Source organism: Scyliorhinus torazame, chromosome 17 (assembly GCF_047496885.1).
Source record: "Scyliorhinus torazame isolate Kashiwa2021f chromosome 17, sScyTor2.1, whole genome shotgun sequence".
Lineage (NCBI taxonomy): Eukaryota > Metazoa > Chordata > Chondrichthyes > Carcharhiniformes > Scyliorhinidae > Scyliorhinus > Scyliorhinus torazame.
Genome location: NC_092723.1, coordinates 188,529,274 through 188,555,343, shown reverse-complemented (window position 1 = coordinate 188,555,343; position 26,070 = coordinate 188,529,274). Strand labels below are relative to the sequence as shown.

The window sequence follows — 26,070 nt, the reverse complement described above, 5'->3', positions numbered from 1 at the left end:
CGAGAAAAGAACGAAGATGCGAAGTATCAGTCGGGGCGGGGGCATGTTGAATTGCGCGCACCTTCTCTGCGACGGGGTGCAAACCTTCGCGGTCCACCCGATGACCCAGGTAGACTACTTCCTTCGCCTGAAATACGCACTTTGTGCGACATAAACGGACTCCAGCCTCTGAGAAGCGTCTAAGGACAGCCTCCAGATTTTCCAAATGTTCCTGCTCCGACGTCAAAACATTGTCCAAGTAGACAGCGACACGCGGTAAACCTCTCAAAATGCCCTCCATGACGCGTTGAAAAATAGCACAGGCAGAGGATACCCCAAAGGGCAACCGTGTATATTCATACAGGCCCCGGTGTGTATTAATAGTTACATATGACCGGGAGGCAGGGTCCAGCTCCAAGTGTAGGTAGGCGTGACTCATATGTAATTTCTATTTTAACTTTTTCCCAGGGTAGAGGGGTCAATTCTAGGGGGCATAGGTTTAAGGTGCGAGGGGCAAGGCTTAGAGGAGATGTACGAGGTAAGTTTTTTACACAGAGGGTAGTGGGTGCCTGGAACTCACTGCCGGAGGTGGTGGTGGAAGCAGGGACGATAGTGACGTTTAAGGGGCATCTTGACAAATACATGAATAGGTTGGGAATAGAAGGATACGGACCCCAGAAGTGTAGAAGATTTTGTTTAGTCGGGCAGCATGGTCGGCACGGGCTTGGAGGTCCGAAGGGTCTGTTCCTGTGCTGTACTTTTCTTTGTTCATGAACGAGTCCGCCTGCAAGCTGCGCGTAAGTTTATAGTCGCCGCACAAGCGAACTGTGGCATCTGGCTTCATTACAGGTACAATTGGTGCTGCCCAGTCAGCGAAACGGATGGGCCTGATAATACCCAAGGACTCCAAATGAGTGAGCTCACCTTCTATCTTCTCGAGCAAGGCATAAGGCACCGGGCGCGCCTGGAAATATCGCGGCGTGGCTCCTGGTTCGGCCTGGATACGGGCTACGGCCCCTTTTATCTTCCCCAAACCGGGCTGGAATACATCTGGGTACTGTCCTAGTACCTCCGTCAACCCTCCAGAACTTGTTTGAAGGATGTGCTGCCATTGCAGCCGCAAATAGCGCAACCAGTCCTGACCCAACAGGCTGGGCCCATGGCCGCGCACCACGATAAGTGGGAACCGCCCCTCCTGGCGTCCATAATCAACAGGGGTCATCGTAGTTCCTGCGATGTCCAATGGTTCCCCTGTGTAGGTGGCCAACCTGGCCTGTGTGTCGGTTAATGTAAGGGTCTGTATACCCTGCTTGATGCGGTCGAATGTCCTCTGGGCGATCACGGAGACCGCTGCGCCAGTGTCCAACTCCATCTCAAGCGGGTGACCATTGATCCGTACTGTCACCTTAATGGGGGCCACACGGGGAGCTGCCACACAATGCAGCTGCAGGCAGTCGTCCTCCGTCTCCACGTCCTTGGGATTATTCGCCGCAGGTTCATCCAAATGGAAGGTACGGCCCCTGGGCTGGTCCCAGTTTCGGTCAGAACAGGACCGGCGTCCGCGACGGGGGTCGACGCCCACAAGTCTGACACGGACATGACTCCTCATCAATCGGTTCTGGAGAAGGCTCCCTTCGGGGAGGAACATCTGGTGGACACTGGCATCGATCCGGACACCGCCCCACCCAAGGTACCGCAGGGGTGCAGGGAGACGTCTTTGAAAGGAAAGGGTTGCGCCCCAAGGCGTGCACCTCCATTCCCCGCAGCTCCTACACTCCCCGTTCTGCGCTCTCTCAGGACAATACTATCTGAATCGCCTGTTGAAAAGTCAATGTTGGCTCGGCTAATAAATTTCTCTGCGTGGCCATGTTGTTAATACAGCAAACCAAATGGTCGTGTAACATTTCTGACAATGGCTCACCATAATCACAGTACTCCGCAATCCTGCGTAGCCTGGATCGAAACTCTGCAAGGGATTCTCCTGGGCTCCTCTCAATGGTATGAAACCGGTAACGCTGGACTATCGTGGACGGGGTTGGGTTAAAATGTTGCCCCACTAAGGTCACAAGTTCATCAAACGCCTTGGTGCAAGGCGCAGCTGGGTACGTAAGGCTCCTAATCACCCCAAACGTATGCGGGCCACAGGCGGTGAGCAAAATGACCACCTGGCACTCGTTTTCAGTGATGTTGTTTGCCCAGAAATAGTAACCCATCCGTTGTGCGTACGGGTTCCAACTTTCCAGCGCAGCATCAAAAACATCCAAACGTCCGTACAGAGGCATGGTATAATAGAAAACAACTTCCAACCTGTATCCAACAAAAATCCAGGGAGGTGGCTTCAGCAGTGTAGACAGCTATTCACTTTAACCTGCGTCGCCAGTGTTGTGAGGGCCACGCAGAATCCAGCACGAGTTTGTAGAACAGAAACAAAACTTTATTTACAATAATGTATATACAACAGCAGCAGTAACTCCCTTGCTGCTCACTCCTCGCTAGCTGGTTCCAAACTGGCCAGCTTTATTTATGCAGGGACCTGCTAATGATTTCTCCACCCCCTCATTGGGGAAGCTCATACTCGCTAAGGATTGGGGATTGCCATTAGTCCCCAGCCAGTGTTAAGCAGGCAGGTTATAATACTAACCTACACCCCTTCAGTTTACTGCTGTCCATGTGCCTGTCCAAGAGTCGCTTAAATGTCCCGAATGACTCTGACTCCACCACCTCTGCTGGCAGTGCATTCCACACACCCACCACTCTCTGTGTAAAGAACCTCTGACATCTCCCCTATACCTTCCTCCAATCACCTTAAAATTATGTCCCCTCGTGACAGCCATTTCCACCCTGGGGAAAAGTCTCTGGCTATCCACTCTATCCATGCCTCTCATCACCTTGTACACCTCTATCAAGTCACCTCTCTGCCTTCTTCGCTCCAGTGAGAAAAGCCCTAGCTCCCTCAACCTTTCTTCATCAGACATGCCCTCCAGTCCAGGCAGCATCCTGTTAAATCCCCTCTCCAAAGCATCCACATCCTTCCTATAATGAGGTGACCAGAACTGGACACAATATTCCATGTGTGGTCTAACTCGGGTTTTATAAAGCTGCAGCAAAACCTCACAGCCCTTAAACTCAATCCCCCGTTAATGAAAGCCAACACACCATACGCCTTCTTAACAACCCTATCAACCTGGGTGGCAACTTTGAGGGATCTATGTACGTGGACCCCAAGATCCCTCTGCTCCTCCACACCGGGGGATCACGTGGCCGAGGGAATCACGTGGCCATGGATCACGTGACTGTGCGATCACGTGACCGGCGGTTCATGTGGCCGGGGATCACGTGACCGGGGGATCATGTGACCGGGGCATCACGTGGCCAGAGGATCACGTGGCCGGGGGATCATGTGGCCGTGGAACATGTGACCGTGCGATCACGTGACCGGGGATCAGGCGGCGGAGGATCACGTGGCCGAGGATCACGAGACCAAGGGATCACGTGGCCAGGAGATCACGTGGCTGTGGATCACGTGACCGTGCGATCACGTGACTGGCGGCTCGTGTGGCTGGGTATCACGTGACCGGGGGATCACATGACCGGTGGCTCATGTGGCCGGTGATCACGTGGCCGGGGGATCATGTGACCGGGGATCACGCGGTCGTGGGATCACGTGACCGGGGGATCGCGTGACTGGGGGATCACATGACCGGGGGATCACATGACCGTGCGTTCACGTGGCCGGGGATCACGTGGCCGGGGTATCACGTGACTGGGGGATCGCGTGACCGGGGGATCGCGTGACCGGGGGATCGCGTGACCGGGGGATCGCGTGGCCGGGGGATCAAGTGGCCGGGGATCACGCGGCCGGGGATCACGCGGCCGTGGGATCATGTGACCAGGGGATCAAGTGACCGGGGATCACGCGGCCGTGGGATCATGTGGCCTGGGGGTCGGAGGGTCCTGCCCACAGTCATTTGTTTGAATCTTGGTGAATTTCTCCTCAGTCTCGTCCACAAAAACCCTTTTTCCATCACTGGGGAGCTGAACTCGTCGCGAGACCGTCTCCTTGGATATCCAGCCGCCATTTTGAAAGGGTGCCCCGATCTCTAAGTGAGCTTGAGGACCACCCCACATGCCCAACCCAAGGGCAATGCCCCCCCTGCAGACATGGGCATTACCCCCCCAAATGTAGACACCCCATTTCGGGTACCTGAGGGGCACCCCTCTTTTCAGCCCCCGTACCCTCCCTCCTGGGCCCCTTCCTTCACCCCCACACTTCATACCCCCTCAGCTGCCCCCTTTCATGGGCATGGCCCCCCTCAGGCTGTGACCCGTAACATCATGCACCTTTATCTTATGTAGCAGCCTTTTGTGCGGCACCTTGTCGAATGCCTTCTGGAAATCCAGATACACCACATCCACCGGTTCCCCGTTATGTCCTCAAAAGAATTCCACTAAATTAGTTACACATGACCTACCTTTCATGAAGGCTTCAGAGACGCAAAGCTCCTCACCCCCCAGCTCAGGAGCAATAACTGACCTAGAACGCTTCAGCCCCCCGAACGGGCCCAGCCCCCCCGAGTGGTTGCCCACCCCCTTGCCCCGGGTACGGGGGCAGCAGCTTTGGTTCCCCTGAGGTGCAGCCGGGAAATGGAAATGGCTCCTCACCTCCTCATTCCCCTCAGCAGCAATTGCGGCAGCTTCACGTTGTTGAATGAGGAGTGCTAATCGACGCCCGCGTGATTTCTTGTTAATTCCCGGGAGGCCGCTGCATTCAACTTCAATCTTGCTAATGAGATGGAAATTAATGCAAATGAGGGTTAATGATATCCTTGCCATATTTGAGTGTGATCAAGAGTCACCTTCGGCACTGGGCTGGATGAATAGCTAAATAGTCCACGCCTGGCGTGAATCTCGATTTTGGCCTTTCGTGCGATTCACCTGGCACGCCCCGATCGCTGCTGGGTGCTACGCAGTGTCAAATCGCACCCCAGGTCTCCTCAAGAGTGGACTGGAGCAGCCCTTACAGCTGCTGTCTGACCACATGCTGTGGCTTCCAACAATTAGTCTATCTGACCATGCATATAAAAACCTATTTGAATAAAATTGAAGTGGAATTTGCCTCCGAAAATGCGATGAGAGCTGGTATAGCACTGCTATTGCAGCGGTGCTAACCACTGTGACACGGTGCTGCCCCGGGTCCCCGGTGCTGTGAGGCAGCAGTGCTAACCACTGTGACACAGTGCTGTGAGGCAGCAGTGCTAACCACTGTGACACGGTGCTGTGAGGCAGCAGTGCTAACCACTGTGACACAGTGCTGCCCCGGGTCCCCCGTGCTGTGAGGCAGCAGTGCTAACCACTGTGACACGGTGCTGCCCCGGGTCCCTGGTGCTGTGAGGCAGCAGTGCTAACCACTGTGACACGGTGCTGTGAGGCAGCAGTGCTAACCACTGTGACACGGTGCTGTGAGGCAGCAGTGCTAACCACTGTGACACGGTGCTGTGAGGCAGCAGTGCTAACCACTGTGACACGGTGCTGCCCCGGGTCCCTGGTGCTGTGATGCAGCAGTGCTAACCACTGTGACACGGTGCTGCCCCGGGTCCCTGGTGCTGTGATGCAGCAGTGCTAACCACTGTGACACGGTGCTGTGAGGCAGCAGTGCTAACCACTGTAACACAGTGCTGCCCCGGGTCCCCGGTGCTGTGAGGCAGCAGTGCTAACCACTGTGACACGGTGCTGCCCCGGGTCCCCGGTGCTGTGAGGCAGCAGTGCTAACCACTGTGACACGGTGCTGTGAGGCAGCAGTGCTAACCACTGTGACACGGTGCCACCCACAGTTCGTGGATTCTTGGACTTTGGAGATGTGAATATATTTCACAAAAGATGAGGGAAATCCCAAGATAACAAGAAGGGATCTTGTCACTGAGTCTCTTTCCCAATTATGTCTAATTTGGGTCAATAATCAGGAGGTGTTCAGCAAAGCCTCTGAACACCTGGGATGTGATTGGGAGCTAAATATGAGTCCATAGACAATGCCACAACCTGGTTTCCAGACCATTCTTTTTATTTCAATATAACTGCGCCAGCACCGCATCAAGTTCAGGAAGGCCGCTCAATTACTGGCATAAAACTAGAGTAAAATTCTTCTGGTGAGAGGTGACAGGGGAGTGGCGTTGCTGAGGAAACCAAAGAGCAGCCTCTGGTAGATCCAGATCCAAATTTGAATATTGGTATAGTTAACAAAGAATTGGCTAGCACGGTAGCACAGTGGTTAGCACAGTTGCTTCACAGCTCCAGGGTCCCAGGTTCAATTCCCGCCTGGGTCACTGTCTGTGCGGAGTCTGCACGTTTTCCCCGTGTGTGCGCGGGTTTCCTCCGGGTGCTCCGGTTTCCTCCCACAGTCCAAAGGGTTAGGTGATTTGCTATGTTAAATTGCCCCTTAGTGTCCAAAAAAGGTTAAGTGGGGGTTACTGGGTAACAGGGATAGGGTAGATACGTGGGCTTGGGTAGGGTGCTCTTTCCAAGAGCCGGTGCAGACTCGATGGGCCGAATGGCCTCCTGCTGCACTGTAAATTCTATCATTCAATGAATTCATGGAACTAAATGAATTGTCACTGACAACCCCCAGATACAAACCCATCAGAGATTTCCACGCCAGTATAAAACAATGGGAAATACATTTTTGTAAATGCTAATTCTTGAAAGTATGCTGTAGGCCATGCATGTTAATGAACAGCTTATTCATTTGGCAATTAGTTTATTTTTCTCACCCAGAAACATATTTTCTCAGTTCCAACGATTTGCTTTTTCTTTCACGCGATTCAATTGTCTTCTTTGATTTCCCAACTTTACAGATCTGGAGGCTCTCAGGCGGCCAAGCTCCCCGTTAGTTGATCTCAAACCCATTGAGTTTTGGGCCATCGGGTCAAAGAAAGAAATAGTTCAGCCCAGGATATTCCGAAAAGCCTACGTGCCAGAGGATTATTTCCGAAAGTTTGAGCCTCGGCTTTACTCTGTTGATTCGAGCAGTGATGATGTTGACTCTTTGACTGATGAAGAGATTCTGTCCAAATATCAGCTGGGCATGCTCCATTTCAGCACTCAGTACGATCTGCTGCATAACTATTTGATAGTGCGAGTGATAGAAGCCAGAGATCTCCCTCCTCCCATCTCATACGATGGCTCCAGGCAAGATATGGCTCATTCAAATCCATACGTCAAGATGTGTCTCTTACCAGACCAGAAGAACTCGAGACAAACGGGTGTGAAACGGAAAACCCAGAACCCAGTTTTTGAGGAGCGATATACATTTGAAATTCCATTTTTAGAAGCTGAAAGAAGGACCCTCCTTTTAACAGTTGTTGACTTTGATAAGTTTTCTCGTCATTGTGTCATTGGAAAAGTCGCAATGTCCTTAAATCAAGTTGACCTTGTAAAAGGTGGCCACTGGTGGAAAGCACTAATCACAAGTTCTCAGGTAATATATGAATTTGATTCTATGGCTAAGATTTCCGATTGATTTTCAATGTATTTTCAGTCTTTGGCATCTTCAGTATGACTGGGGGCGTCAGAGACAGTTCTGCATCCCTGGTGTCCAGTGCTGCTATGGGCAGCAGAGCAAGGATTTGAAACGAAATACCCTGAGGGGAGTTGAATTGATTTTGATGAATGAGTTTAACTCCTCAATGCTGTGAATATGAAACATTTACAAGAAAGACTTCTCCTCTTCAGCTGTCTCTGACCACACAAAATGTGTCTGGCCTCTGGGTTCTGGGGTTTGATTCCCACCACATCGTGTCCCCTGCTATTATCACCCAGAATCCTGGGCAGTATCTAATAATAATATAATAACCTGTGACAATCATCAAGAGCTCCCCCCCTCCCCCCAACACAAAGATATCGTGGATGCTTCCTCTCCCCACCCCCTGACAATCATCAGGAACTACCTCCCCCTGGGCAATCACTGGGGGCTCTCCCCACCACCACTATAGAGGTATCATCGCCGATTCCTCCCCCCCACTGAGTCCGCTCCCCCTGTGGCTGCAAGATCCCCCTCACTGCTTGTTCTCTCCCCCCCACTACACATAAATGGAACGCCCCCCACCCCCCATGTGGCTGCCAGAAGGGGCTGCCCTGGGAAAGGTTGGCACTGTGCCAACCTGGCAGTGCCAGGGGGCTGTGCTGGGGTGCTCCTGGGAATGCTCGTCTCCCCCGGGGGCTGGACTTACCTTTGCACCCACAGAGGTGCATCCTCGACTGAATCCCGTTTTTAAAAAGCTGTTGTAAACCTCACCGACGTGAGGGCACATTGGGGAGGTTTGAATATTGAGTGAGGGGGGGATCATGTGGTGGGGAGGGGGGGCTAGTTAATGATATATTCATTCAAAGCCATTAAAATTAGGCTCCCGCCCTTTGTGGGCGTGAACCTCGTGACATCGCTGATGAGGGGTGGGGAAAATTGGAAAATATGATCTCGCGTTTCTCAATTCGCTCTGGTTTTCCGCCCACCTTGCCATTCTCGCTGACGGTGAACACGGGTGGAATTCACCCCCTAGAGGTTTAACAAGCACCTTTCCTGCAGAGCTCAACACCCAGCTGCAGACAGTGAATCCACCAGCTTAGATTGAATATCATCATGGTGTAAGAGGGATGGGGGTTCTGTAAATTCCACCATCAAATATGGGTAATAATATTGATAAAACAGTTCACCGTGGAAGACACCAACTTCTTATTCAATTTATTTTAAAGAGATTTTTCAAGTCAGCGATATCTAAAATGAAGCTTCCAGTGTGTTTGTGATCTTGTGCAGAGAAGAGAATATTACACGCATGTCTTTTTAATGATACAAGATACAAGAAATGAATTTGCAGCTTCCAGGCAGTGAGAATGAGCTATGACCATGTCGTTGTTAGAGTGTTGGGCTAGCAAACCACAAAGCAAGGATTAAATCAGATCATGATGGGCTGTGCAAGCAGCTTCAATAAACCTCGGCATTTATTGGCTAACACTAAGAGGAATCACTGAGGAAATTGCGGTTATGTAACGACAGTCCACCTGGGTTACAAATATCCTTCAAGGACAGGGACCTGACATCCTTTCCTGGCCTGGCCTATGTGTGAGTTTAGTCCCAAACTTTACGGCTAACATCCTGTTGTCAAAATCAGGATGCACCAGAAAAGGGGATGATGGAAAAACACCTGAAATAATAATAGCTTACTGTCACAAGTAGGCTTCAATGAAGTTACTGTGAAAAGCCCCTAGTCGCTACGTTCCGACGCCTGTTCGGGGAGGCTGGTACAGGAATTGAACCCGCGCTGCTGGCATTGTTGGTATTACAAGCCAGCGATTTAGCCACTGTGCTAAACCAGCCCCAAGGAGAGGTTGACAGAAGGATTGTTGATGGAGTTAGATAAGGAGAGCTGGAACATCAACCAGAATAGACAAGTTGTGGCTAATGCCCGAACAACAAAGCTTCAACTTTCTGTCCTTGCAAACTATCTCCAATCTCCTTCTTTTCCAAAATTCTTGAACAGCTTAGTACCTCCCCAGTCCATGTCCATCTTTCCCACAAATCCATGTTTGAACTGCTCCGATCAGTTTCCCATTCTGCCACTGCAGTGAAATGCTTCTTATCTAAGTACAAATGACTGTGACTGTGATAAACTATCCCTCCCTCGCCTTCTTCAGCTGTCTGAAGCCTTTGACGTGATTGACAACATCGTCCTCCTCCAGCGTGTCTCCTCCACCCAGTGAGGTGGGATTGTGTTCTCCTGCTTTGATCCTTATCTGCCCAGTCAGGGTGAAAGAAGTTCCTGCAATGTTTTATCTTGCTGCACTATTACATGGGGGGTCCCGAAGGATCGATCCGTGACCTCTTCTATTTCTTTTCCGATGCTCCCGGGTGCAAAGCTCCCCACCATCTTCTCAGGGGAACTTTGGATGGACAATAAATTCAACTTCATCATCACTGTCACTGGGATCCTGCTATTTAAACAGTTGTGGAATAAATTAGAGAATTGATTCAACTCTTTCTGAATTGTTGTATGGCCTGCTGTCTACTCAAATAACTGTTGGTGTATGACATTTCATTGGAATTAGATAGGGTGTAGAAAACAACTCCAAAACATTGCAAATATTATGATGAAGCAAACCATATAAAAATCCCAGTAGTATATCAGATAGCTTCAGTGTTGTTAACCTGACCATGTCATCGATCAGAAACACGTACTGCTGGTACTGCTAAGATTTTGAAATGTCAAAAAGAAAAAAATCTCTTGTAAAGCTCAGTACTCTGTTACTGTACCTTTCTATTACCAGATAAATGGTCGAAATGAGCTTGAAAAATAATGTGTGACTATAACCTGAATCTATTCCTCCCAATACAGGCACGATGTAAACTTCACTCTGTCACTCATTGATCTGCTATCTACATACACGGGCTGTTCAGTGCTGCACAACTCAGTTTCTGAGACGTCAGCCCCACTTCAAGCTGGCCTCGCCTGTGAAAGGGAAAGGAGATTCTGGCTGGAACGTGTGCTGCAAGTAGCAGGGAAGACCTGCCAAGTACAAATAAGTGGTGCAATAGCGGGGAGGGTACCTGCCAAGGTTCTCAGATACACCACTGTTGGCCTTGGTGGGTTGGTTGGCGAGGAGGAAAGTGGTCTTCCATCCACAGAAATGACAAGAGCTGTGGGGGCTGGATAATCACTGTGGTCACCCCAAGGAATGCAGTCCCAAGTACCTGCTGCATCATTCGTAAGAAGTTTCTACAGGAGTGGTTATGATCAGTGAATGATCTTCAAATGCCATATCCTTCCCACTTAACCATGACTCCGTGATACCACTTAAACCATCACCTTTACGTCACTCATCTACCAACAATCTCTGTTTTCAGGATTCACTCCTGACATTCAGAGCTTCATCCACTCTCACACGTTACACCTCACACCCACATTTCACAGCCTGCACTCACTATTCAACCAGGACAGGCACATCATTGAAACACCTTCACGGACACACCTCTCTCTGTCTCTTGCAGTACAAGATGGAATGTAACCAGAGGCCGCAACAGCTACCTGTCAGGAGACAGGCGTGGGGTGGGGTGCGGGGGATTGCTGGGGGGGGGGATGCATGTCCTAACCCAATGGAAGAGTTGCGGACCCCCATCACTCAGGTGGTCATGAAGCCTACTCCCCTCGACACAACCCACCCTACTCCCCTCGACACAACGTGACCCTACTCCCCTCGACACACCCCACCCTACTCCCCTCGACACACCCCACCCTACTCCCCTCGACACAACCCACCCTACTCCCCTCGACACAGCCCACCCTACTTCCCTCGACAAAACCCACCCTACTCCCCTCGACACAACCCACCCTGCTCCCCTCGACACAACCCACCCTACTCCCCTCGACACAACCCACCCTACTCCCCTCGACACAACGTGACCCTACTCCCCTCGACACACCCCCACCCTACTCCCCTCGACACAACGTGACCCTACTCCCCTCGACACACCCCCACACTACTCCCCTCGACACAATGTGACCCTACTCCCCTCGACACACCCCCACCCTACTCCCCTCGACACAACCCACCCTACTCCCCTCAACACAACCCACCCTACTCCCCTTGACACAACCCACCCTACTCCCCTCGACACAACCCACCCTACTCCCCTCGACACACCCCCACCCTACTCCCCTCGACACAACCCACCCTACTCCCCTCAACACAACCCACCCTACTCCCCTCGACACCCCCCCACCCTACTCCCCTCGACACAACCCACCCTACTCCCCTCGACACAACCCACCCTACTCCCCTCGACACAACCCACCCTACTCCCCTCGACACAAACCACCCTACTCCCCTCGACACAACCCACCCTACTCCCCTCGACACAACCCACCCTACTCCCCTCGACACAGCCCACCCTACTCCCCTTGACACAACCCACCCTACTCCCCACGACACAACCCACCCTACTCCCCTCGACACAACGTGACCCTACTCCCCTCGACACACCCCCACCCTACTCCCCTCGACACAACCCACCCTACTCCCCTCGACACAACCCACCCTACTCCCCTCGACACAGCCCACCCTACTCCCCTCGACACAACCCACCCTACTCCCCTCGACACAACCCACCCTACTCCCCTCAACACAACCCACCCTACTCCCCTCGACACAACCCACCCTACTCCCCTCGACACAAACCACCCTACACCCCTCGACACAAACCACCCTACTCCCCTCGACACACCCCCACCCTACTCCCCTCGACACACCCCACCCTACTCCCCTCGACACACCCCCACCCTACTCCCCTCGACACAACCCACCCTACTCCCCTCGACACAACCCACCCTACTCCCCTCGACACAACCCACCCTACTCCCCTTGACACACCCCACCCTACTCCCCTCGACACAACCCACCCTACTCCCCTCGACACAACCCACCCTACTCCCCTCGACACAAACCACCCTACTCCCCTCGACACAACCCACCCTACTCCCCTCGACACAACCCACCCTACTCCCCTCGACACAACCCACCCTACTCCCCTCGACACAACCCACCCTACTCCCCTCGACACACCCTCACCCTACTCCCCTCGACACACCCCACCCTACTCCCCTCGACACAACCCACCCTACTCCCCTCGACACACCCCCACCCTACTCCCCTCGACACACCCCACCCTACTCCCCTCGACACAACCCACCCTACTCCCCTCGACACAACCCACCCTACTCCCCTCGACACACCCCCACCCTGCTCCCCTCGACACACCCCACCCTACTCCCCTCGACACACCCCCACCCTACTACCCTCGACACAACCCACCCTACTCCCCTCGACACAACCCACCCTACTCCCCTCGACACAAACCACCCTACTCCCCTCGACACAAACCACCCTACTCCCCTCGACACACCCCCACCCTACTCCCCTCGACACACCCCACCCTACTCCCCTCGACACACCCCCACCCTACTCCCCTCGACACAACCCACCCTACTCCCCTCGACACAACCCACCCTACTCCCCTCGACACAACCCACCCTACTCCCCTTGACACACCCCCACCCTACTCCCCTCGACACACCCCACCCTACTCCCCACGACACACCCCCACCCTACTCCCCTCGACACACCCCACCCTACTCCCCTCGACACTGCCCGACCCTACTCCCCTTGACACAACCCACCCTACTCCCCTCGACACAACCCACCCTACTCCCCTCGACACAACCCACCCTACTCCCCTCGACACAAACCACCCTACTCCCCTCGACACAACCCACCCTACTCCACTCGACACAAACCACCCTACTCCCCTCGACACAACCCACCCTACTCCCCTCGACACAACCCACCCTACTCCCCTCGACACAACCCACCCTACTCCCCTCGACACAACCCACCCTACTCCCCTCGACACAAACCACCCTACTCCCCTCGACACAAACCACCCTACACCCCTCGACACACCCCCACCCTACTCCCCTCGACACAACCCACCCTACTCCCCTCGACACAACCCACCCTACTCCCCTCGACACAACCCACCCTACTCCCCTCGACACACCCCCACCCTACTCCCCTCGACACACCCCACCCTACTCCCCTCGACACAACCCACCCTACTCCCCTCGACACACCCCCACCCTACTCCCCTCGACACAACCCACCCTACTCCCCTCGACACAACCCACCCTACTCCCCTCGACACACCCCCACCCTACTCCCCTCGACACAACCCACCCTACTCCCCTCGACACAACCCACCCTACTCCCCTCGACACAACCCACCCTACTCCCCTCGACACACCCCCACCCTACTCCCCTCGACACAACCCACCCTACTTCCCTCGACACAACCCACCCTACTCCCCTCGACACAACCCACCCTACTCCCCTCGACACAACCCACCCTACTCCCCTCGACACACCCCACCCTACTCCCCTCGACACAACCCACCCTACTCCCCTCGACACAACCCACCCTACTCCCCTCGACACACCCCCACCCTACTCCCCTCGACACACCCCACCCTACTCCCCTCGACACAACGTGACCCTTGCACCTTTGGTCTTTCAGATACCCACGAGCTACCAGCTGACCAGGCAGTAGAGGAAGTGAAGGTGCAGAGCAGGAGGACTGTGATGAGGGAGAGACCGTGCTATTTGCTGTCACACTCACAGCGACCAATTCAGATACTGATACTGGGCCTACTTCAGAGGATAATTTAAACATGGGGCCATGACACGGTGAGACACTGGGTAAGTGGAGATTGCAGTTCCCAGCTTGCTGGAGGTTCGGATCATTGATGAGTCTGCAGAGGATTTGTGTGAAGACGTTGATGGAGCAGCCTCAAGATCAAGGTGATTGGGTATTCAAGCTAAAATTCTTGGTGCCTGGTGTCACTTGCAAGGAGCCTGGAGGAGTGCAGCAGGACTAACCTATCACCAGGCTCCATACTGACCTGGAAGGCGGTGACCAATTCCATAAAAACATTTGCCGATCCAACCATCAAGCAGCATCCATCGACCAGTTTCCATGGCAGCATACGCTTAATCCAGCCACTGAGTGAATCAATGGAAAGTCAGGCTGACGTCACTCACACTCACTCGCTTCCATCATAGCTGCAGACACCAGGCTTCGAAAGGCTGGTCAATTTTCACAACAGTCAGCCACCTGTGCACCAATCCATTCCCAATTTCTGAGGTGCCGCTTTGGGACAGCCATTTCAATGAGCAGTCCCTGCTGGCCTGTCTGAGGATGCTGGCATTTCTGGTCCCATCACTGTTACTGTGCCAGTGCCCTTTCTGTGCCAGCCTCCCAGACAACTGCCAGCCATTGCCAAGGTGGGGCTACACGGAGCCGGGCCTTCGCCCCAGAGCTGCTCGATGGTATCCTGTAAAGTCAACTACAGTCTCATTCACTGAAAGTCAATGACTTTCCACCAGGTCATACTGCCCCCTGCTGGGTAACATTGTTCAGGAACACCAGGCCAGGCGAAGACACACAGATGATAATGGAATGCATGCTGATGAATAGTTTGCCTTTTGTATGGAATATGGCAATGATTGAGTTATAAAATTAGCTTGGAACAATTGTTGTGTGGTGACATTTGTTTTGCCATTCAGAACTTCATACCAGGATGGCCAGGGACAGAGGGAAGGTATTGGGGACTGTAAGAACTCTCACAACACCAGGTTAAAGTCCAACAGGTTTATTTGGAATCACTAGCTGTCGGACTCAACTGAGGAAGGTGCTGTGCTCCGAAAGCTAGTGATTCAAAACAAAACTGTTGGACTTTAACCTGGTGTTGTGAGACTTCTTACTGTGCTCACCCCAGTCCAACGCCGGCATCTCCACATCTTGTATTGGTGACTGTTAGTCACTGTTAGTGACTTAGTAAATGGGAAATTAATAATAATCTTTATCGTAGGCTTGCATTATCACTGCAGTGAAGTTACTGTGAAAAGCCCCCAGTCTCCAGACTCCGGCGCCTGTTCGGGTACACGGAGGGAGAATTCAGAATGTCCAATTCACCCAACAGCCCGTCTTTGGAGCTGTGTTTGCTGGTATTGCAGTCAGATGTCAGTTCTTCACACAGCCTGGCCCTGAGAGTATACATGGGTTGCCACCCTTCTTCCTCCTAATGCTCCTCATTCTCTTCCCCTGTTGCGACTGTAGAGGTGATGAAAAGGACTGTGCCCTTATGACAGTGACGTTGTAAAAGTAGTCACCAAGGTCTCAGATAACCAAAGGCAGCTTTGAGGGGGTAGCTGACTGGGGTGATTTAACCTGAGGATCACCACACCTCAGGCGGGGAGCAAGCTTTATAAATAACCTCAGACATTAGGGGGACTGAACCCACGCTGCTGGCCTCACTCTGCATCACAAACCAGCTGTCCAGCCAACTGACCGAAGACTATCGCTATCTTCACAAGTGTTCTGTTAACTGTCGGAGGATAATTCGAGAGTGATGCGGTCAGTGGAAGTTTTGCGAAAGTAACCGAACGATCTCCACAAATACAATTGGGGTGACAGAATGGCTTTCATGAGATGTGTTCTGCACACCTGTGCATTGTGTCTGCATTGGGCTCACAACCCACGTGATGGCCCTGGAGTCCCTGTTACTCTGGGTTTCCATTCAGGCTGCAGTATAGGTGGGAAAATGGACTGTGTCTGGTCACTCTGACTGGACATTCAGTGTTTCTGGTCACTCTGACTGGACATTCAGTGTTTCTGGTCACTCTGACTGGACATTCAGTGTTTCTGGTCACTGACTGGACATTCAGTGTTTATGGTCACTCTGACTGGACATTCAGTGTTTATGGTCACTCTGACTGGACATTCAGTGTTTATGGTCACTCTGACTGGACATTCAGTGTTTATGGTCACTCTGACTGGACATTCAGTGTTTATGGTCACTCTGACTGGACATTGTTTCAGTGTTTATGGTCACTCTGACTGGACATTCAGTGTTTATGGTCACTCTGACTGGACATTCAGTGTTTATGGTCACTCTGACTGGACATTGAATCAGTGTTTATGGTCACTCTGACTGGACATTCAGTGTTTCTGGTCACTCTGACTGGACATTCAGTGTTTCTGGTCACTCTGACTGGACATTCAGTGTTTATGGTCACTCTGACTGGACATTCAGTATTTATGGTCACTCTGACTGGACATTCAGTGTTTATGGTCACTCTGACTGGACATTCGGTGTTTATGGTCACTCTGACTGGACATTCAGTGTTTATGGTCTCTCTGACTGGACATTCAGTGTTTATGGTCACTCTGACGGGACATTGATTCAGTGTTTATGGTCACTCTGACTGGACATTCAGTGTTTATGGTCACTCTGACTGGACATTCAGTGTTTATGGTCACTCTGACTGGACATTCAGTGTTTCTGGTCACTCTGACTGGACATTCAGTCATTATGGTCACTCTGACTGGATATTCAGTGTTTATGGTCACTCTGACTGGACATTCAGTGTTTATGGTCACTCTGACTGGACATTCAATGTTTATGGTCACTCTGACTGGACATTCAGTGTTTATGGTCACTCTGACGGGACATTGATTCAGTGTTTATGGTCACTCTGGCTGGACATTCAGTGTTTATGGTCACTCTGACTGGACATTCAGTATTTATGGTCACTCTGACTGGACATTCAGTGTTTATGGTCACTCTGACTGGACATTCAGTATTTATGGTCACTCTGACTGGACATTCAGTGTTTATGGTCACTCTGACTGGACATTCAGTGTTTATGGTCACTCTGACTGGACATTCAGTGTTTATGGTCACTCTGACTGGATATTCAGTGTTTATGGTCACTCTGACTGGACATTCAGTGTTTATGGTCACTCTGGCTGGACATTCAGTGTTTATGGTCACTCTGATGGGACATTGATTCAGTGTTTATGGTCACTCTGACTGGACATTCAGTGTTTATGCTCACTCTGACTGGACATTCAGTGTTTATGGTCACTCTGACTGGACATTCAGTGTTTATGGTCACTCTGACTGGACATTCAGTGTTCATGGTCACTCTGACTGGACATTCAGTGTTTATGGTCATCTGACCTGACGTTCAGTGTTTATGGTCACTCTGACTGGACATTCAGTGTTTATGGTCACTCTGGCTGGACATTCAGTATTTATGGTCACTCTGACTGGACATTCAGTGTTTATGGTCACTCTGACTGGACATTCAGTGCTTATGGTCACTCTGACTGGACATTCAGTGTTTATGGTCACTCTGACTGGACATTCAGTGTTTATGGTCACTCTGACTGGACAGTCAGTGTTTATGGTCACTCTGACTGGACATTCAGTGCTTATGGTCACTCTGACTGGACATTCAGTGTTTATGGTCACACTGACTGGACATTCAGTGTTTATGGTCACTCTGACTGGACATTCAGTGTTTATGGTCACTCTGACTGGACATTCAGTGTTTATGGTCACTCTGACTGGACATTCAGTGTTCATGGTCACTCTGACTGGACATTCAGTGTTTATGGTCATCTGACCTGACGTTCAGTGTTTATGGTCACTCTGACTGGACATTCAATGTTTATGGTCACTCTGACTGGACATTCAGTGTTTATGATCACTCTGACGGGACATTGATTCAGTGTTTATGGTCACTCTGACTGGACATTCAGTGTTTATGGTCACTCTGACTGGACATTCAGTGTTTATGGTCACTCTGACTGGACATTCAGTGTTTATGGTCACTCTGACTGGACATTCAGTGTTCATGGTCACTCTGACTGGACATTCAGTGTTTATGGTCATCTGACCTGACGTTCAGTGTTTATGGTCACTCTGACTGGACATTCAGTGTTTATGGTCACTCTGGCTGGACATTCAGTATTTATGGTCACTCTGACTGGACATTCAGTGTTTATGGTCACTCTGACTGGACATTCAGTGTTTATGGTCACTCTGACTGGACATTCAGTGTTTATGGTCACTCTGACTGGACATTCAGTGTTTATGGTCACTCTGACTGGACATTCAGTGTTTATGGTCACTCTGACTGGACATTCAGTGTTTATGGTCACTCTGACTGGACATTCAGTGTTTATGGTCACTCTGACTGGACATTCAGTGTTTATGGTCACTCTGACTGGACATTCAGTGTTTATGGTCACTCTGACTGGACATTCCGTGTTTATGGTCACGCTGACTGGACATTCAGTGTTTATGGTCACTCTGACTGCACATTCAGTATTTATGGTCACTCTGACTGGACATTCAGTGTTTATGGTCACTCTGACTGCACATTCAGTGTTTATGGTCACTCTGACTGGATATTCAGTGTTTATGGTCACTCTGACTGCACATTCAGTGTTTATGGTCACTCTGACTGGACATTCAGTGTTTATGGTCACTCTGACTGCACATTCAGTGTTTATGGTCACTCTGACTGGACATTCAGTGTTTATGGTCACTCTGACTGCACATTCAGTGTTTATGGTCACTCTGACTGGACATTCAATATTTATGGTCACTCTGACTGGACATTCAGTGTTTATGGTCACTCTGACTGGACATTGATTGAATCCGCTGCCGTTATGGAAAATATGACACCAGAAAATGGTGGACATTCAGTGTGTAGCCCTGCACCGTGGGCCAGTCTCTCTGCCTGAGAGTGAATCTTTTTCAATCCTCCTTGTATACGGTGCCTCAATGGTTACCTAATACGACAGCGGACTGTGACCTGAGAGGTGATTAAAATATTGCCTACTCCAGCCTGGAAGGCGCTCATAATATAAAACGTCATGGCCAAGGTCATCCGCTGAGCCTCTGGTCATGCCATGCCCTCTCTGCTCTGACGCTGCATGGCAGATTACAGATTTCAAATGACATTCCCTTGTGAAGTAAACTGACCTGAAGCACTTTTTCACCTGAAATCGAGGTAAGACAGTCCTTGCCTGAAGATCCTGGGTCGATAAGGATAATCTGCTGTGAGCCCCTCTCCCCTCCTCCCTCTTCCAGAGTTTTCATCTGCTTTGTTGCCTTTCCTCATTCTCCTGCTGTGCTGTAGGTGAAGGTAGCGCCTGCTCGTGTTGGGGAAAGTGATCTGAACTGGACTCCTGTTGTCAGAATCAATACCACCGGCATGTGCCCCACCACTTCCTGTCGAGTTTTGTAACTTTATGTCGCTGGACACCCACTGACAAGCTCAGCATTGGGCAGGAGAAATCAATCAGCAACGAACCTGAAAATCCCTGACACCAGTGAGGTCCCAAATCGTGTTGCTGAATGCAGTGTTTAGCAATGGTCAGGGATAATGTTACTTGTTGTATTCAGGTCACCATTGATAGAAATCGACATTCCACGCGTACTTCTAATATCCCACACGGAACCTATGGGATCTTCCCTGTGCTCCTTGTGGAGTACGGGCTTCCCTGCTGGGGTCAGGGTATCTCAATTAACCCATGTACAGAAGGTCGGCCAGTAAAGCACCGACCAGCGAGAATCCCGGTAAGGATCTCCCGGGTAGTCTATATATCGTTTGTGTAAATAAACTATTTACTCTGTGTGGGCTCCCTGTATCCTTACTAAAGTCCTGACTTTGTGATGTGCTCACTCTGTAGAATTCCGGTACTTATTCCCTATCCTGGGGCCACACTCTGCCAGCACCAGAAATCTGAACACATGCCACATTTTGGATGCAAAAAGCCGGCGGTGCCATTGACCATATGGACACTGCAAAATCACATTTTGTTGTATGGGAAAGCATAAAAGTGACTGGTTCCGACAGGAACATATTAGTTTCATGTATGAATGTGCAAGAGAGCTGGGCGGCATGGTGGCACAGTGGTTAGCACTGCTGCCTCCAGCGCTGAGGACCCGGGTTCAAACCCCGGGCCTGGGTCACTTGTCCATGTGGAGTTTGCACATTCTCCCCGTGTCTGCGTGGGTTTCGCCCCCACAACCCAAAGATGTGCAGGTTAGGTGGATTGGCTACGCTAAATTGCCCCTTAATTGGAAAAAAAATAATTGGGTACTCTTTAAAAAAAAAAAAAAATGTTTTAAATGAATGTGCAAGAGAGTGAATTTGTGGCTACGATTTTTAAAAACTGTTCATGCATGTGTTTAATATCCTAAATACCAAACAAGCTGTTCCCAGATAAAATGTATTATTACATTCATTGGTTCAAATGTGTGGTATTCTGATTCAACGCTGTTTTCTTCTAGAATGAAGTCGAACTAGGAGAACTATTGATCTCTCTTAATTATTTGCCAAGTGCAGGAAGACTCAATGTGGATATTATTAGGGCAAAACAACTTCTTCAGACAGATATGAGCCAAGGATCAGGTAAAGATGAGTTTTATTAACACTTAGTGGTAGCTATTTTACAATGCACTGGTGATAATTTAATATTTAATCTGTTGTATAGCTGATCATACACATTATGGGTTAGAACTATGTCAACCTTGTTCTTCATTTAAACTTTGTTAGATCCATTTGTTAAAGTTCAACTGGTGCATGGCCTAAAACTGGTAAAAACAAAAAAAACATCTTGCATGAAGGGAACCATCGATCCATTCTACAATGAATCCTTCAGTTTTAAGGTTCCTTCAGAAGAATTGGACGATATCAGCTTAGTTTTTACAGGTAATCCCAGTTTATTAATATTCAATGTGAATTAACAATTGGTTAAAAATACCAACTCCTTTGTTTCTTCCTAAAGCTTCAATTTCTTTACTAATGGAAATCATTTAGTTGTATATGTGTATTGAAATATATACTGTATATATATTGTATATCAATGTCCTCTCATTCTCTCTTTAAAGATTTTTGTACCGCATGTACCAACAGGTTTCAGGCGCTTTTCCCCAAGTGGCCGTGCTTTTTTAGTCAGCGTTGGCACTGACCAGTCGCAGGCTATTCCACCATGGATGTCTTCACACTTGAACTTGCAGATTAGGGCACCCATTCGTGCATGCTTTCAGTAGAGAATGGCTGGATCATAACAAGATGCATGAGTTACACTTAACTTTTGCTTTGCGACCTATAAGGCATTGCAGTCAATTGTAAGTCCCAATTACTGCCCTAGTTGACATCAGTCAACACAGGTATAGGGCAGCAAAGGAACAGTACTGCAGTGGGCAATGTCTTGACCTGATTTAACCTTTATATTAACATTTTAAAAGGAACAAAACATCAAAAACATTAAATATGAAAAATTGGAAAGCGATACAATGCAGTATTCTATTGTCAAATACCACATTGCTTGTCCTGGACATGAATTATATTTACTGGATTTTATTTTAATTCTGTTCTTTTTGTTTTAAAATAAATCAGAACAAGTATGATTTTGTAGTTGAGATGGACTGAATGCCCCATCAACACATTTCTGTGAGAAAAGCAAAAATAAATGTCACAACTGATCCCAGTTTATGTTTACAAATTTACTTCTTTTAATGGCAAAAGTGTCCATGAATCAACAAAGCCAATTTTGCCCTCAGACTTTATTATCTCCTTGTCTAAACAACAGTAACTAAATTATGTTTCCCATCTGCTGCAACTTTCCCTGTCTGTGTCAATGTGCCACACTGATCAGCAACACTTTAATTGGTTTAAATAAGTCAATGATGTTACAACAGGAACAATGTTGGGAATGAGCTTCCAGTGTAATCTGACTAATGCTTTTAACAGAGAAATCGTGTGCTCAAACCATTCAATCAATAAACACCTCGGAAATTCTGAATAGCTGCCATTCTGGAGTTTAATCAGAGTTCACAATCTAGCACTTAAGTAAATAGGAAATGATATTTTGGATTCTTTTATCAGGAAAGAAAGTGTCTGATAATCCCACTGTGTCAGTTGGAAACTTCTGAATTAAAGCTCACAGGATCATTGCCACTGAAGCGGGATATAAGAACATAAGAACTAGGAACAGGAGTAGGCCATCTGGCCCCTCGTGCCTGCTCCGCCATTTAATGAGATCATGGCTGATCTTTGTGGACTCTGCTCCACTCTCCGGCCCGTACACCATATCCCCGAATCCCTTTATTCTTTAGAAAGGTATCTATCTTTTTCTTAAAAACGTTGAAAGAAGGAGCCTCAACTGCTTCACTGGGCAAGGAATTCCAGAGATTCACAACCCTTTGGGTGAAGAAGTTCCTCCTAAACTCGGTCCTAAATCTACCTCCCCTTATTTTGAGGCTATGCCCCCTAGTTCTGCTTTCCCCGACCAGTGGAAACAACCTGCCCGCATCTATCCTATCTATTCCCTTCATAATTTTATATGTTTCAATAAGGTCCCCCCGCATCCTTCTAAACTCCAATAAGTACAGTCCCAGTCTACTCAACCTCTCATCATAATCTAATCCCCTCAACTCTGGGATCAACCGAGTGAATCTCCTCTGCACTCCCTCCAGTGCCAATATGTCCTTTCTCAGGTAAGGAGACCAAAACTGAACACAATACTCCAGATGTGGCCTCACCAACACCTTATACAATTGCAGCATAACCTCCCTAGTCTTGAACTCCATCCCTCTAGCAATGAAAGACAAAACTCGATTAGCCTTCTTAATCACCTGTTGCACCTGCACACCAATTTTTTGCGACTCGTGCACCAGCACACCCAGGTCCCTCTGCACAGCAGCATGTTTTAACATCTTACCATTTAAATAATAATCCATTCTGCTGTTATTCCTCCCAAAATGGATAGCCTCACACTTGGCAACATTGAATTCCATCTTCCAGACCCTAGCCCATTCATCTAACCTATCCAAATCCTTCTGCAGACTTCCGGTATCCTCTGTACTTTTTGCTTTACCACTCATCTTAGTGTCGTCTGCAAACTTGGACACATTGCACTTGGTCCCCAACTCCAAATCATCTATGTAAATTGTGAACAACTGCGGGCCCAACACTGATCCTTGAGGGACCCCACTAGTTAACAGGTTGCCAACCAGAGAAACACCCATTAATCCCCACTCTTTGCTTTCTGTTAGTTAACCAATCCTCTACCCATGCTACCACTTTACCCTCAATGCCATGCATCTTTAGTTTATGCGGCAACCTTTTGTGTGGCACCTTGTCAAAAGCTTTCTGGAAATCCAGATATACCACATCCATTGGCTCCCCGTTATCTACTGCACTGGTAACGTCCTCAAAAAATTCTACCAAATTAATCAGACACGACCTACCCTTTGTGAACCCATGCTGCGTCTGCCCAATGGGAAAATTTCCCTCCAGGTGCCCCGCTATTTCTTCCTTGATGATAGATTCCAGCATTTTCCCTACAACCAAAGTTGAGCTTACCGGCCTATAATTACCCGCTTTCTGCCGACCTCCTTTTTTAAATAGTGGTGTCACGTTTGCTACTTTCCAATCCTCTGGGACCACCCCAGAGTCTAGTGAATTTTGATAAATTATCGCTAGTGCGTTTACAATTTCCCTAGCCATCTCTTTTAACATTCTGGGATGCATCCCATCAGGGCCAGGAGACTTGTCTACCTTTAGCCCCATTAGCTTGCCCAATACTGCCTCCTTAGTGATTACAATCATCTCAAGGTCCTCACCTATCATATCTTTATTTCCATCAGTCACTGGCATGTTATTTTTGTCTTCCACTGTGAAGACTGACCCAAAAAACCTGTTCAGCTCCTCAGCCATTTCCCCGCCTCCTATTATTAAATCTCCCTTCTCATCTTCCAAAGGACCAATATTTACCTTAGCCACTCTTTTTTGCCTTATATATTTGTAGAAGCTTTTACAAACAAAGAACAAAGAAATGTACAGCACAGGAACAGGCCCTTCGGCCCTCCAAGCCCGTGCCGACCATGCTGCCCGACTAAACTACAATCTTCCACACTTCCTGGGTCCGTATCCCTCTATTCCCATCCTATTCATGTATTTGTCACGATGCCCCTTAAATGTCACTATCGTCCCTGCTTCCACCTCCTCCTCCGGTTACTATCTGCTTTTATGTTCTGAGCAAGTTTAATTTCATAATCTACCTTACTCTTCTTTATAGCTTTTTTAGTAGCTTTCTGTTGCCCCCTAAAGACTTCCCAGTCCTCTAGTCTCCCACTAATTTTTGCCACTTTGTATGTTTTTTCCTTCAATTTGATACTCTCCCTTATTTCCTTAGACATCCACGGTCGATTTTTCCCCTTTCTACCGTCTTTCTTTTTTGTCGGTATGAACCTTTCCTGAACACTGTGAAAGATCGCTCGGAAGGTTCTCCACTGTTCCTCAACTGCTTCACCATGAAGTCTTTGCTCCCAGTCTACCTTAGCGAGTTCTTCTCTCATCCCATTGTAATCGCCTTTGGATGGGTCAGAAAGGTGTCAGTCAAAAGCCCCGGGACACAAACATCAATTCACAAACCTGGGGCGAAATTCTCCCGAAACGGCGCCAATCAGACGGGCATCGCGCTGCCCCAAAGGTGCGTAATGCTCCGCATCTTTGGGGGCCGAGCCCCAACATTGAGGGGCTAGGCCGGCGCCGGAGGAATTTCCGCCCCGCCAGCTGGCGCGGAAATGACATCTCCGGGCGGCGCATGCGCGGGAGCGTTAGCGGCCGCTGACAGTTTCCCACGCATGCGCAGTGGAGGGAGTCTCTTCCGCCTCTGCCATGGTGGAGACCGTGGCGGAGGCGGAAGGGAAAGAGTGCCCCCGCGGCACAGGCCCGCCCGCGGATCGGTGGGCCCCGATCGCGGGCCAGGCAACCGTGGGGGCACCCCCCGGGGCCAGATCGCCCCGCGCCCCCCCCCCCAGGACCCCGGAGCCCGCCCACGCCGCCTTGTCCCGCCGTTCAAAAGGTGGTTTAATCCACGCCGGCGGGACAGGCAATTTATCGCAGGGACTTCGGCCCATTCGGGCCGGAGAATCGAGCGGGGGGGCACGCCAACCGGCACGGCGCGATTCCCGCCCCCGCCGAATATCCGGTGCCGGAGACTTCGGCAACCGGCGGGGGCGGGATTTATGCCAGCCCCCGGCGATTCTCCAACCCAGCGGGGGGTCGGAGAATGACGCCCCAGGCCTGGGACTAAATCATTGCAGGGTGATTGGTATCTCTGCAGTACACAGAACCGAGAAAGAAGAGAACATCTTCCTAGGTGTTGGAAAGATCACAAAACAATAGCCATCCTTCTGTCTGCCAGGGAAGACGTTTGACCAAGTGATGATCTTTTAATTTTATTAGAGTTTACAGGGACCTGGGGAAGGGGTAGAATGAAGTCAAGTGGGGGGTGGGGGGGGGACTTTCCTGCAATAAGTATATTCCCCACCCCCTCCATGTGATGCGTCTACCACAACTTAATAGATATTAGCACCAATCTATAAAAAGTATTTGAAAAACCTATGACAAAACTTGCATTAAATACAATATGAATTCCCCATCAAAAGCAGAATAAAGTGGATAAGTAAAAATAAAAATGCTGGAAATACGTACCAGGTAAAGCAGCGTCTCCGGGGGGGAAAGAGTTAATGCTCCAGGTCATTGACGTTTCAAAAGGAAGTGGAAAAAGTTACAGGTTAAAGTTACTTCTCTAGATTTTCCAGTTCTGACAAAAGGCCAGCG

General features: G+C 49.7%; 1 protein-coding gene across 1 annotated transcript in view; it reads left to right on the top strand.

Moving 5' to 3' along the window:
- syt17 (synaptotagmin XVII) overlaps window positions 1-26,070 on the top strand; it is a 92,110-nt gene that overhangs the window by 21,838 nt on the left and 44,202 nt on the right. Inside the window, 3 exon segments of the mRNA XM_072479821.1 lie at window positions 6,828-7,450; window positions 20,727-20,847; window positions 20,992-21,147. Coding sequence (XP_072335922.1) covers window positions 6,828-7,450; window positions 20,727-20,847; window positions 20,992-21,147 — 900 coding nt within the window.